Source organism: Brassica oleracea, chromosome C7 (genome assembly GCF_000695525.1).
Source record: "Brassica oleracea var. oleracea cultivar TO1000 chromosome C7, BOL, whole genome shotgun sequence".
Classification (NCBI taxonomy): domain Eukaryota; kingdom Viridiplantae; phylum Streptophyta; class Magnoliopsida; order Brassicales; family Brassicaceae; genus Brassica; species Brassica oleracea.
Window position 1 is genome coordinate 30,621,607 of NC_027754.1, and position 15,177 is coordinate 30,636,783.

Consider the following 15,177-nt stretch of genomic DNA (forward strand, 5'->3'; position numbering starts at 1 on the left):
CTAAAATAGCTAATAGACTTGTTAGTAATGATTGCTTTCATATTATTCAACCAAAGACATTTGATGTTTGAGATATGTTAGCAAATGAGCATTCATCTAGACATAGAGCTTGCTTAGAATTGTGTCTAGGCTTAAGGTCGATAGTTTGATTGATCATTTGTCATCCTCAGTTCGAAACTTGATCACCCAAGGTCTAATCCCTATGCCAATGAGTTCTCTTTTCCCTTAGTCGAGAAAGTATCATTCTGTTATTGCTTTTTAGTTTTTGTCATAGCTTAAAACTCATCTAAATCATTGGTTGCACTTAGATTAAGTGAGTACTTGCATTCTCATTGATTTCATATCTCTCAGAACTGGTTCGACAATCACTATACTACAACATTTGTCTTAGGAGCCTTGAAAACTCCTAACATCAAATTTTTTTCTCAGATGCATGATGGAGCATCATATCAGATGGCTTAGTTGACACTGCTACAGCTCCAGGCATGTCATCACCAGGGTGGTTATCACTTCTCTGGACATAAACAAAAAGGCAAGTAGTCAAGAGCAAAGAAGGGATGTTCAGTTCAGGTCTTAGGTATTGGAATTTATTGAGTCTGTGCACTCAAGCGATAACATCATGAACAGTCCAAGCCAAGGTAATTGAGGCCTGAATCAGAGTTGCCTGCCATAACCGAAGGTACACCAAACTAAAAAACTTAGTGTTGTTTTTAAACACAAAGGTAAACTAAATTCTCAAATAGGAATTACCTAACTAAGAAAATAATAGTTAGTTTATTCTCAATTTGAAAATATATTTATTATTCGGTTTTGTTACTTTTATTAAAAACATATCTCCACCTAACTAATAATTAAAATTTTCATTTTTATTATGTATAAGCTTAAGGCTTGGTGATATATATAGATTTACCTGAGATGAAAGTTGAGATGCAATTTGGGGAACCTTCTGTCTTCCAACATCTTTTTTTCATAGCAAATCCACCTATCATCCAGAAGGAAATCATTATACATTGAATCCACTTAGTTCTCTGAAAGTGCTTCCTCTAATTCTCTGAAAGTGTTCAGCCCGTGGACTGTGTGTGTTAGAGGCTTGGATGAGTGACTCTTGTAGTCCTGTTGCAGTGAGAGAGTTGAATATAAGTGTGAAAATACCAAGCGTTGTAAAGATAGTTACAAAAACAATAACCATAAGACCAACCTTATCATCCAATAGTAACATATAGACGCCCATGTGTTCAAATCAAGAATGTGCTATTCGATTTTGTTGAAGTGTTGCATTTCATCGCAGAGAACAACCTTATTTATAAGTAGAGCTTTCGTCTGTTACCTTGGAGAGAAAGGGGAATGCGATTCCATGGCAGAGAGCAAAAGAGTGATGTTAATCAAGTAAATGCTTGCTTTAATATGACGAAATCAATGATAGTCGGAGACGTTACACGACAATGGATGAGAGGCATGGAATCTGTAGCAATCTTCACGGCGGCGAAGCCTTACAGTATCTGAAGAAGAATGAGAGAAACACTAAACCCGATACACAATTGGGCCTGAACAAAAAGTTAATGTAGAAGCCCAAATAGTACAAATCTATAACATAAACATGAAAGTTACGTCAGACCCATACATTTACGTCTAGACCGTTCAGATAATTTTACAAAGACAAGCTTTAGTTTAAAAAAAAAGAGTTGTCAGGTGTCAAAAAACGCCCACCCCTCCCAGATGACGTGGACGCATAAGGAAAGAATCAAGTAAACTTTATTATATAAGATAAGATTTATATCCTTTGTTTCTAACTTCTATTTAATTATTCACAACCAGATCCTTTTTTTTACCCAAATAAATTATACGACGTCTTACAAGCATTAAAGGATCCTAAGTGAACAAAAGGTAAATCATGCAATGGCCGAAGTCTTTGAACTTTAGCATTAGAAGACAAATAGAAAACAAAGTAGAACAAGTAGCATGCATGCAAGAAACAAACAAAGGTAAATTAAAAACATCTTCTTTCCTTAGTTGATTTGCACTAAGCTTGGAAGATAAGAAGACGAGCACACCAGTGGGGGACGAGACTCAGTCGGACATTTTCTAAGACCCACATATAATCCACAATATCCATCTCCAACGGTCATAGCCCTGTGGTACCGACGTGTCTTTGAGGGTTGGTCGTCTCTGTCTCCATCAAAAACCATTGCAACTTTCTCCTCTTCGTCAATGATGAAACTCCCAACGTGAGACAAATAACCATCATGTGGTGTCATATCTACTTTCAAAAACTTGCTCCAAGACACCTCGTTGGGCTCAATCTTAGTAGTAACCCAAAACTCCAATGTCCCTATTGTATACAACCTTTCATATAGCACGGCGATCTGATCTTCTCCAACACAAGAGAGTGTCACAGCTTCTTGTAAACTAGAGTGAAACGGAAGAGGCAGACGCTGTTCAAATCTCTCGTTTGTAAAATCAAAACAGATTAAAAAATCTTCAAGGTCTGATACCACTATACTTCCATCACCAGGTGGTATCTCCTCTTGAGCAAAAAAATAAGTATTTCCTTTCAAAGACGCTCCTATAGCATCATACTCTATTGCCAAGTCCGACGTAACGTCAAGAACCTTCCAAGAATGAGATCTCAAGTCGTAGATTTCGACCATGAAAGAGTGTTTTTTGCTGATCATGAAGTCATAATCATAAAAACATCTCAAGATTTTGTGCTTAAGCTTCTTGTCATACCCGAGAGCATACATGTCGCATTTGTGAAACTTTGATCTAGGTTCAATCCACCTTGTTTGCCCCAAATAAGGGTTCCACACGGCGAGCCTCGAGTTGTCCTTGAGGACGCATAACAATAAGCCGTGGCAGTGAAAGACTTTGGATATCTCGACTTGATTAAGTATATCTATATGCTTTCTAGATTGATAAACTCCCCTATACTTGTCTTTGTGGAGATGGAATCTCAATGAATAAATCTTGTAATCCATCGTCATGAAACCTAAAACTTGCCGCTTTAATTCTGCTGCGTTACTCAAGATCCATTCTCTGGATAAAGCGTTCCATAACTTGCAAGTGGAACGCACCGCTCCAAGAGACGTTATTGGAACCTTGGAGAGTATCTTATCACCAACCAAGTCTAGTGGAAGATCGCTAAACCTCGTCACTCTTCCAACGTTCAACACATGTTTCTTACGCTTCTTTAGATTCGCTCTGGTCTTCAAACATTCCTTAGACTCTTCCTTACCTAAGTTCTTACGTTTCTTCAAAGTTGTTTCAAACTGAAAATCCAAAACACAAACAAAAGTTTAGTTAGGTTTTTAGAACAGACGGGAACATATGTTTAAGACAAACAGAGGAAGAAGAAAAGTCATTAAGAGAGATTACTTTTGAATCTTTTGATGCAGGTTTGCTGCGAGACTTGCCCATGGAGAGAGAACTTGTGGAGACAAACTCTGCGTGTAACATGTGTTTTATATGATTCTGGTTTGGGGCATACTAATCCTTTCCTGATTTTTTTTAACTTGCGATTAAAGCTCTGTTTTTTCTTTTTTTTTTCTTTTGCGATCGGGAGATTATTATCGTATATCAAATCATACACATTGTAAGGTCTTATTGGCAGACAGCGTTTTGGAACAGACGGTGCTGAAGTATTTAAACCGACCTTAACAGAACCGAGTCTGAACGAAACAAAATTATAAATCGTTGGTCTGAATTAACCGAGATAGTAACCGAACCAAACAAACCGGTTCACAGAAAATCTTTTCTCTATTAGAAGAAAAGTACACTGTAAAAATAACCTTGATTTCACGTGGAATATTACACAAATTGCCACTCAAATTTAACTAAACTTAAAATCTTCATTAATGGTAATTTGATATTTTATTCAAAATTAATTCAACTACAAAATCATGAAAATATATCACGCTATCTAACCATAATTTGTTATATGTATTATTGGTAATAACTATAAAATAATAAAATTGCATCACACGTTATTTCGGCAATTTCCTATATATTATTTGAGAATCTATACTATATAAAATGGACCTTTTGAAGCTCCGTAGAGCGTCCACATCAGCAAAAAAAATTTCTCCCGAAAGATGACATGTGGCATAAAATATTTTACATTTTAATATTACTAATTTTCAAAAATTATAAATAATATGTAAACATACAGCATAAAAAATGGAAAAAGTACATTAAACATATGTAAATTTACCATTTTTTCACTTAAAAAAAAACAGCTTATCTCCATAATGTAACATTACTATTTTGTAAAAAAACAACACTATTTATAATTTCGAAAATAATAAATAATATGTAAACATACAACATAAAAAATGGAAATACTACATTAAACATATGTAAGATTACCATTTTACATTTAAAAATAACAATAATATGTAAACATACAACATAAAAAATGGAAATACTACATTAAACATATGTAAGATTACCATTTTACATTTAAAAATAACAATAATATGTAAACATACAACATAAAAAATGGAAATACTACATTAAACATATGTAAGATTACCATTTTACATTTAAAAATAACAATAATATGTAAACATACAACATAAAAAATGGAAATACTACATTAAACATATGTAAGATTACCATTTTACATTTAAAAATAACAATAATATGTAAACATACAACATAAAAAATGGAAATACTACATTAAACATATGTAAGATTACCATTTTACATTTAAAAATAACAATAATATGTAAACATACAACATAAAAAATGGAAATACTACATTAAACATATGTAAGATTACCATTTTACATTTAAAAATAACAATAATATGTAAACATACAACATAAAAAATGGAAATACTACATTAAACATATGTAAGATTACCATTTTACATTTAAAAATAACAATAATATGTAAACATACAACATAAAAAATGGAAATACTACATTAAACATATGTAAGATTACCATTTTACATTTAAAAATAACAATAATATGTAAACATACAACATAAAAAATGGAAATACTACATTAAACATATGTAAGATTACCATTTTACATTTAAAAATAACAATAATATGTAAACATACAACATAAAAAATGGAAATACTACATTAAACATATGTAAGATTACCATTTTACATTTAAAAATAACAATAATATGTAAACATACAACATAAAAAATGGAAATACTACATTAAACATATGTAAGATTACCATTTTACATTTAAAAATAACAATAATATGTAAACATACAACATAAAAAATGGAAATACTACATTAAACATATGTAAGATTACCATTTTACATTTAAAAATAACAATAATATGTAAACATACAACATAAAAAATGGAAATACTACATTAAACATATGTAAGATTACCATTTTACATTTAAAAATAACAATAATATGTAAACATACAACATAAAAAATGGAAATACTACATTAAACATATGTAAGATTACCATTTTACATTTAAAAATAACAATAATATGTAAACATACAACATAAAAAATGGAAATACTACATTAAACATATGTAAGATTACCATTTTACATTTAAAAATAACAATAATATGTAAACATACAACATAAAAAATGGAAATACTACATTAAACATATGTAAGATTACCATTTTACATTTAAAAATAACAATAATATGTAAACATACAACATAAAAAATGGAAATACTACATTAAACATATGTAAGATTACCATTTTACATTTAAAAATAACAATAATATGTAAACATACAACATAAAAAATGGAAATACTACATTAAACATATGTAAGATTACCATTTTACATTTAAAAATAACAATAATATGTAAACATACAACATAAAAAATGGAAATACTACATTAAACATATGTAAGATTACCATTTTACATTTAAAAATAACAATAATATGTAAACATACAACATAAAAAATGGAAATACTACATTAAACATATGTAAGATTACCATTTTACATTTAAAAATAACAATAATATGTAAACATACAGCATAAAAAATGGAAAAAGTACATTAAGATTTAAACATCTATCTTAAAATGTACCTCCATCTTAAAATGGTAGTAAATTATATAAAAATGGAAATATCACATTAAACAAAAAAATAAAAATGTATAGTTTTACCTCAAGAAAGTCCCTATAAAATTCATTATTCTATCAACATCAACCTCACACTATCAAGGAAAACTTCAAAGCACTAAAGCAATAAAATGGTTCCACCATCAACTCTTGCCGTCCCAAAAACCTTTAATGACCTTGAAGGAGATTTTTTATAACAACGAACTTTTTGTTAGGTGGATTCATTGTTGGGAAACTCGCAACTTCCAAAAGCCAAACTTGTTCATGAGAATTGAATTGCTTTTGATAGACTCAAAGGTATTCTTACAAATTTAATTTAATCTAATCCATAATTTTATTGTTAATATTCATACTAACTCTTTCATGATCACACCATTACAGTTAATAATCATTCAAGCGTTTATCCCGAAACACTTCTTTCCTCGCCAAATCAGGTATTGGTTCATGTTGGTTTAATATTGTTTTTGGTTTATTAACCGGTTTAAGATGGTCCTATTGTAAATATAATTTAAGTTGGTTTAACATACAATATATGTAAATAGTGTTATAGAAGTATATAACTTATTCTAAAAACCAAGAAATTTCAAACTTTGTTATATAAACCAAATTTTGATATTTATAAAGTGAAAACATGCACGGGTCAAAACACTAGTTTTGTTATTATATAAGACTTCTGCCCAAAACAAACACTAACAAAGGCAAATCATATTTAAAAATAGAGAAACCATATTTAAACCAAACTAGAACTTGATCCGCCTGTGCGGGTATTGATTATTTTATTTTTATAAATTATTTATTTTTCATGATTAGTGTTACATATTTTAGATGTGTTGCTATATAATTAATTGTATTCAAAATATCTGGTAATATAGTTTTTGTGATACAAATATTCCGAACCCGTTTCAGATACATTGGCTATTTTGATGTTTTTAGGTTCCTATACATCAGAACTGAACCATATAAACCCGAGAGGACCCCAACTAAGTATATTACCCGATATTTTGAACAATTAATTATATATTTGGTTAAATTAAGTGAAATGGAAAAAAAATTATTTAGTAAATTACTTATATGGTGTAAAAAATTAAGTGACAACATATGTAATACGTTTTTATTATTTTGATTTAAGTTATTATTTTGTTCACATAAACTATGTCTTTTAATTAAGTGTTTGGCTACGCAATTTTTTACCAATTAAAATTAAGATAAAAATAGTAAAATAGACTGAACCGAACTTTTAACCATATGCAAAACCCGATTATTTCACATATCGATTTTTAATTTGTACAAAGTTAATGTTGATTAACTAATGAATAAAAATCTGCAATATTATTATGATGTTAATATAATTAATGATGTAATGTATTGTTAAAGTAATATAATTAATAAAGTAATATAATTAATAAAGTAGTTGAGATGAACGAAAATAAGGAAATAAAAAATGTAATAAATCTGTTAAAAATAAGGTTAGTTCTATAAGTGAAATTACAAAAATGACACTATATTTTTTATATATTTATATTCATGTTTAGGGCTGGGCAAAAAACTCGGATACGAAGAATCGAACCGAATCCGATCCCAAAAAGTAGTACTGAACTCGAAACGGAATTGATTAAATATCCGAAAGGGTTCAAAATTTTGGTATTTAAAGAACCGAAACCGAACCCGACCTAAACCGAAATATCTCGGGTACCCAAATGTAAGCGAAATAGATTTATATACCTAAATATATTACTTAGTTTCAGATTTAATATATATTAAAAACATCAAAAATATATAAGATACTTTTAATTTATCTATAATACTTAAAAATATATATAAATAATCAAAAGTAAATGTCTAAAATAGCTCAAATATATTCAAAACACCAAAATACTTGAAATATCTACTGATTTTTTAATCCAAATATTCAAATTAAACCAATTTATATGTTAATTTTAGGTATTTTGACATATATTATACAAATTTATATGTAATATATTATTTTGTTTTAGATTTTGAGAAATTTTAATCATATAATGAGTATTAAAAAATTTAAAATAATTTAAATGGGTTATCCGAACCTGAACCGAACTCGCAAAGATCCGAACCGAACCCGAACCAAAATTTAGAAATACCCGAATGGGGCTGAAATCTTTAAACCCGAAACTCGAATAGATCCGAACCGAACCCGAATGGGTGCCGGAACGCCCACCCCTATAATTATGTTTTTAAACATTATATTCTTTTTTATATTGCTATTCATGTTTCCAAACAATTCTCATATTTCGGTTTTAATAATTTAGATACCCTTGGATTTATCCACAACCCAAACATATTCGAGTCTAAACTAACGAAGAAATTAAAAATCATCTCTTTCTTTCCTTTCTCCCTAGTTAATTGATTTGCACTAAGCTTGGGAGATAAGAAGACGAGCACACCAGTGGGGGACGAGACTCAGTCGGACATTTTCTAAGACTCTCAAAGTCAACATATCCATCTCCAACGGCCAAAGCCTTGTGGTACCGACGTGTGTTTGAGGGTTGGTCGTCTCTGTCTCCATCGAAAACCATTGCAACTTTCTCCTCCTCGTCAATGACGAAAGTCCCAACGTGAGACAAATAACCCTCATGCTGTGTTATATCCAATTTCAAAAACCTGCTCCAAGACACCGCGTTGGGCTCAATCTTAGTAGTAACCCAAAACTCCAATGTCTCTAATGTATCCAACCGTTCATGCAGCACCGCGAGCTGCTCTTCTCCAAAACAAGAGAGTGTCACAGATTCTTTTAAACTAGAGTGAAACGGAAGAGGCAGACGCGGTCCAAATCTCTCGTTTGTAAAATCAAAACAGATTAAAAAATCTTCAAGGTCTGATACCGCTATACTTCCATCACCACAAGGTGGTATTTCCTCTTGTGCAAAAAAATAAGTATTTCCTTTCAAAGACGCTCCGTTAGCATCATAATCTATTGCCCAGTCCGAGGTAACGTCAAGAACCCTCCAAGAATGACATCTCAAGTCGTAGATTTCGACCATGAAAGAGTGTTTTTTGCTGATCATGAAGTCATAATCATAAAAACATCTCAAAATTTTGTGGTTACGCTTCTTGTCATACCCGAGAGCATACATGTCGCATTTGTGAAACTTTGATCTAGGTTCAATCCACCTTGTTTGCCCCAAATAAGGGTTCCACACGGCGAGTCCTGAATTGTCCTTGAGGACGCATAACAATAAGCCGTTGCAGTGAAAAACTTTGGATATCTCGACTTGATTAAGTATATCTATATGCTTTCTAGGTTGATAAACTCCCATATACTTGTCTTTGTGGGGATGGAATCTCAATGAATAAACCTTGTAATCCATCGTCATGAAACTCAAAAACTGCCGCTTTGATGTTGGTGCGTTACTCCACATCCATTCCTTGGATAAAGCGTTCCATAACTTGCAAGTGGAACGCACTGCTCGGAGAGATGTTAATGGAACCTTGGAGAGTATCTTATCACCAACCAAGTCTAGTGGAAGATCGTTAAAACTCGTCACTCTATCAACTTTAGCCACATGTTTCTTCTGCTTCTTTAGATTCGCTCTGGTCTTCAAACAATCTTTATACTTTCCCATGGAGACAACTTGTGGAGAAAACTCTTGCCTGAAACATGTATTTAGAGCCTCTTTGATTCTGGCTTGGGGGCAATAGTAATCCTTTCCATTTTTTTAAACTTGCGACCAAAGTCATCATAACAGCTCTGTTTTTTCCTTTTTTTGGCAATCGGGAGATTAGTATTGTTTATCAAATCATATGTATACACGTGGTAACGTCTTATTGGCAGACATCGTTATTGGAACAGACGGTGATGATGTATTTAAACCGACCTTAATAGAACAGAGTTTGAACCAAACAAATTTATAAATCATTGACCTAGCAAACTAACAAAGCCAAATCATATTAAAAAAAATACAGAACCCATATTTAAACGGGTCGACAATCTATTAATTTTCCCGTGATAATTATCATATATCATCAAATCCCCACCGAACTATGAACTCATGCTAAATCCCCACGAACCGAAATTTGCAAATTTTTAATTAGTTTATTGGTTTTAATCGGTTTACCCTTAACCAAACAATATAAATTCAATTAAAAAGAACAATTTGTATATACATACATATATATATTTACTTTTTGTCTTCTTCAACATCTAGAAAGTCAACCATCAACCAAACGAATTTGGACCCAAAATGTCACAGATTATAGTATACAGTTTATATTCGAATATCAAACGCAAAGCAAAAGCAATGGTTACATCGACAAATGTTTCTCCTCAGCGAGAATCACATAGTTCAACTTGACGTCGGATCTGAAAGGCAAACCAGAAACGAATATTAGAGCTAAGGAGAAAAATAAATTTCAGATTCAAACGAAACACTAGACGAATTCAACCAAAAAAAGAGATGGATATGATGTTGTGTAACTTGGTGAGAAACTCGTCGTCGACGAGGGAAGAGATGTCAAGGAGTGGGTTTCCCATTCCGAGAAGGATTCCAGCGTAGTTGTTAGAGGAAACAATGACAATGAATCTGAGATTTGAGAGGAGAGGTTTAGATTCGTATATATGCTCAAGTTTCGTGAAGAAGATGATCAATCTGCTTTAAATATATATATATATATATATATATATATATAATTAAGTTTTTGTTTGTTTTAATTAATTTTAAATTGTTTGGTTAAGATTAAACCGTTTAAAACCAGTAAACCGATTAAAAACTATTATTTATGGATAATTATGTTTCAAATTATCGATTCATGGAAAAATAAGTTTGCAACTTTCGGTTCGTGGGGATTTAGCATGAGATCATAGCTCGGAAAATCTAATGTTATATGATAGTTATCATTGAGAAATAGATCGTCGGCCCTATTTAAACCAAAATACTCATAGATTTATCCACATACCAAACATAACCAAATCTTTACCGAATCTGAACCAGAAGAGTTATAAACCGATTGATAGATCCACAAAGCAACTAAGATGAATATATTTGTAACACCCCGACTGCCACGGTTAATGGGCCACCCATGCACGCTCTTTCTATCCGTGGACCCATCTCATTCCAACGGTCGGTGTGTAAATTTTCTAAAACTCGAATCATTGTTTACTGACCCTGCAAACACCACATGGCGTTTCCCCGTGTTTTAGCCTTACTCGCACGGTATCGCAAATCACTTCCCGATAGGTCACCCATCTTTTCACTACTTTAGCCCAAACACGCTTAATTCTGGAGTTCTAAACAAATGTGTGACGGAAAAAGTAAGTCAATTTTGGTGATATAGGTAGCCAAATCAATTCTCTTATGTTTTTTCATATATCACAATTCGGGATGTTGCAATTCACCCCCTCTCAAAAAACACAACGTCCTCTTTGCGCCCCACGACAGGTCTCAAGACGCCTTTCGGGTCAGAATCGAGATGGCTAACCAGCTTTGATACCACTTGTAACGCCCGGCGGCTAATGGGCCACCCATGCCCGCTCTCTCACCTGTGGGCCTCATCCCATTCCAACGGTCGGCGTAAATTTTTCAAGACTCGGAATCATTGTTTACTGACCCGACAATCAACACATGACGTTTCTCCGTGTTTTGGCCTTACTCGCACGGTACCGCGAATCACTTCCGGATAGGTCACCCATCTTTTCACTACTTCAGCCCAAGCACGCTTAACTCTGGAATTCTAAACAAATATGCGACGGAAAAAATAAGTCAACTTTGGTAACATAGGTAGCCAAATCAATTCTCTTAAAAATATATAAGAACAAAACTTGCCCACGGAGAGAGAACTTGTGGAGACAAACTCTGCGTTAAAAATATATAAGAACAAAACTTAGGTTCACCCTTTAAATTCACTTCTCCTTCTATGACCAATCAAATCGTTGATAATTAATTAAAAAATATTAAATTTATTTTAAAATAACTAAAAAAAAATAATGTTAATTTTAACAACGCTAACACTGCCTTCTAAACCGTAAACCCGAAATTTTAAATTTTTAATCCTAAACCGTAATTCTAAAACCCAAACTCTATACCCTAAACCCAAATCCTATACCCTAAAACCAAACTGTATACTCTAAACCCAAATCCTAGACCCTAAATCTAAACCGTAAACCTTAAATCCAAACCTTATACCCTAAACCAAATCCTAGACCCTAAACCTAAACCTTATACCCTAAACCTAAATCTTAGACTTAAAACCAAACCGTAAACCCTAAATACTAAACCCAAACCTTATAAGATTTGGGTTTAGGGTATATGGTTTGGGTTTAGGGTTTAAGGTTTGGGTTTATAGTTTATGGTTTAGGGTTTATTATTTGGGTTTAAGGTATACAATTTGGGTTTAGGGTCTAGTATTTGGGTATAGAGTTTAGGGTTTGGGTTTAGGATTTAAGGTTTAGAATTTAGAATTTAGAATTTAAAATTTAGGGTTTACGGTTTAGGTAACGGCTTCATCGTCATTAAAATTGGTATTATTATTTTTAGTTATTTTTAAATAAATTTAATATTTTTTGATCAATTATCTACGTGGCAATTTGATTGGTCAGAAAGGTGAATTTAAAGGTTACGTTAGGTCTTGTTCTATTTATATCCTCTTTGAGTCCGTTTTGGGGCTTCGTGATCTTTTCCTTTTTTTCTCTTGACTTGCTGCTAAAGTCATCAAAACAGCTCTGTTTTTTACTTTTTTTACTTTTTTACTTTTTTTTTCGAATGGGAGATTAGTATCGGTTACCAAATCAGATGTACACACGTGGTGAGTTGTTATTGGCAGACAGCGTTTTTTCGGAACAGACGATGATGAAGTAATCAAACCAACCTTAACAGTACCGAGTTTGAACCAAAGAAAATTAGAAATCGTTGACCTAGATCGTAACCGAACCAAATAAACCAATTTATATAAAAATCTGAAATTAAATAAAACTTCCACCCAAAACAAAAACTAACAAAGCCAAATCATATTTCAAAAAAAAAAAAGAGAAACCATGTTTAAACCAAAATACTCCTAGATTTATCAACAACCCAAACATAACCGAGCCTAAATCGAGTCTGAACCAGAAGAGTTATAAACCGAGTGATAGATCTACAAAGCAACTAAGATGAATAAAAAGGTACTTTGACAAACACTTGTATTGTACAAAATAATACAAAGATTGGACTCTTCATGTTTGTTACTAAGAACAAAAGCTAAAGCAAGAAAACATCAATGAAGGGACTTTGCCTGTTCTTCTGATTTGTTCAGCTTGTTTCTCTGTTTTAGCTGCTTGACGAATCTTCTTCGCTTCAGCCGCTGCTCGTTTCCCCTCTGCTTTCCTCTCTATCTCAGCTAGTTTGTTCATCAACCTGTCTTGCGCTCGTCCCTTTATCCTCTCAACTTCCACCTGCAATAACACAGACTTATAAGCAGAGGCCATGGTTTCTATGATCAACTTTCACTATGTTTCTTGAGGGTTTCATGCTTTACTTACCTCTGTTTTCCTCATCTCAGCTTCGGATTTCGCCTTCTGATGATTCTCCCACGCTTGTATCTTCATCTCTTCGCGTCTAAACCTGGAGATTACACACTAGTCATTTTTAAGTTAAACCCACTACGATCAAACAAACAGTGCAAGTTCTGAGTTACCTAGCCATGTGCTTAGCCTTTTCCGCTTCCTCCCACGCAGAAGCACGAGCTTCGGAAACACTCTTAGAAGTCTGCAGATAAGCAGCTTTGTTCTTCAGTGATGTGGAAGCATCTTTGTCTTCATCCTCTTTGCTAGCCCAAGCAGCAATGTTCAACTTCCCAAGCTGTGTTCCCAACTCCATTATCTCTCTCCTAGTCTTCATTTGAAGCTCTTTCTCTGAGAGCTCCTTGTTACTCATCTGAGAAGCTGATGATGCTTGTCTTCTCCCAGGACTCGAAGGTTCAGAAGTTATAGGACTTCTGATTGGCGTTGTTGCCCTGATCGGCGTCCCGTTTCTAGAAGGTTCTTGGCTCGCTATTGGAGTCATCTCGGTTCCCATGTCTCTCATTGATACAGATCTCGCTGTTGAAGGTGGCTGTGCAAACGCAGTTGCAATGGATGAGTCATGACGGCTGAGATTAACTTCAGTTGCAATGGAGTTGTCAACCGTGAGAACAGGTTTGACATACGAATCAACTTCCCAGCTGACAAACTTCTCTCCTGTCTCCTTTCTCACTTGGCTTACATCTATTCGCTTTGTATCAGGCTCTTCAGCAGCAGCAACTTCAAGAATCTTCATAGAAGACTGCCGACCAAAGCTAGGCCCTTTCTTTGAGACATGAACCTGTCCTGCTGCTGTCTTTGGTCGGTTAGATGTTGGACTAGCGATCCATTTCTGCGCATCGTCCCATTTGGATGGAGCAGGTTTGGAGAAGGATCTAGTGGGAAGTCTTTGAGCAGCCTTGTCCTTTTCTGTCTTTTGAAACTCAAAGAGGGATGCAGAAACACTCTTGACTTCTTCACTCACATTGTCATAATCAGTGGTGATCTCACACACAACATCAACGTCTTTGCAATCATCTGATCCACTAGCAACTGCATTTTTGTACATTGATTATTTTAAGTAAGGTCGGTCACAAGGAGAGAGAGAGAGACCTTTTCAACTTAATAAGATACCATTAAGCAAATGGGGACAAAACATGTTTTTTTTTTTAAAAAAGGGTCATTAAGGAAAATGATTAAGAGGGGCTCCACCGTGAACCCTAGATTAATCAAAAAGGGGAAAAGAGAAAAAGTGTACCAAGGTCATCACTTTGATTTGACCCAGATCTCACTATTGGAGTTGGTTCAATCATATCTTCTTTCTTCTTTCTATCAGCACCGAGAAGAAGCATACTCCTTAACTTCCTCGGAGACAAGCCGCCGCCGCCGCCGCTAGTAACCTATCACAAAAACACTCATAGGTTAGTGAAGGGGGAGAAAGAGAGAAAGGAAGAAGCAGCATTTTTATCACCTGGGTCTTTCCGATTCGTTCGTAATCCATCGAAAGAGAGAATCTTTTTCCTTCTCTCAATCACAAGTATCCCAAGAAGATTGATTAAAATAATAGAAGAATTATAATCTTAGATCTCAGAGCCATTATTTGAAT

The 15,177-nt window shown here is 33.5% G+C and overlaps 3 protein-coding genes across 3 annotated transcripts; all 3 read right to left on the bottom strand.

The window, feature by feature from the left end:
• Nucleotides 1-2,006: 2,006 nt before the first annotated feature.
• Nucleotides 2,007-3,453, bottom strand: LOC106303073 (F-box/kelch-repeat protein At1g24800-like). Its single transcript, XM_013739436.1, has 2 exons — nt 3,373-3,453; nt 2,007-3,266 (listed from the first exon to the last, which is right to left on the bottom strand). Exons 1-2 carry the CDS (start codon nt 3,451-3,453, stop codon nt 2,007-2,009), a joined length of 1,341 nt encoding a protein of 446 aa, XP_013594890.1.
• A 4,989-nt stretch (nt 3,454-8,442) lies between these two features.
• LOC106303074 (F-box/kelch-repeat protein At1g24800-like) lies at nt 8,443-9,666 on the bottom strand. The gene has a single exon (XM_013739438.1). It carries the CDS (start codon nt 9,664-9,666, stop codon nt 8,443-8,445), a length of 1,224 nt encoding a protein of 407 aa, XP_013594892.1.
• Nucleotides 9,667-13,185: 3,519 nt separating this feature from the next.
• On the bottom strand, nt 13,186-15,171 carry LOC106302003 (chromatin assembly factor 1 subunit A-like). The gene is made up of 5 exons (XM_013738506.1): nt 15,043-15,171; nt 14,830-14,971; nt 13,709-14,624; nt 13,554-13,635; nt 13,186-13,466 (listed from the first exon to the last, which is right to left on the bottom strand). Exons 1-5 carry the CDS (start codon nt 15,070-15,072, stop codon nt 13,260-13,262), a joined length of 1,377 nt encoding a protein of 458 aa, XP_013593960.1. The 5' UTR covers nt 15,073-15,171; the 3' UTR covers nt 13,186-13,259.
• Between the last annotated feature and the right edge of the window lie 6 nt (nt 15,172-15,177).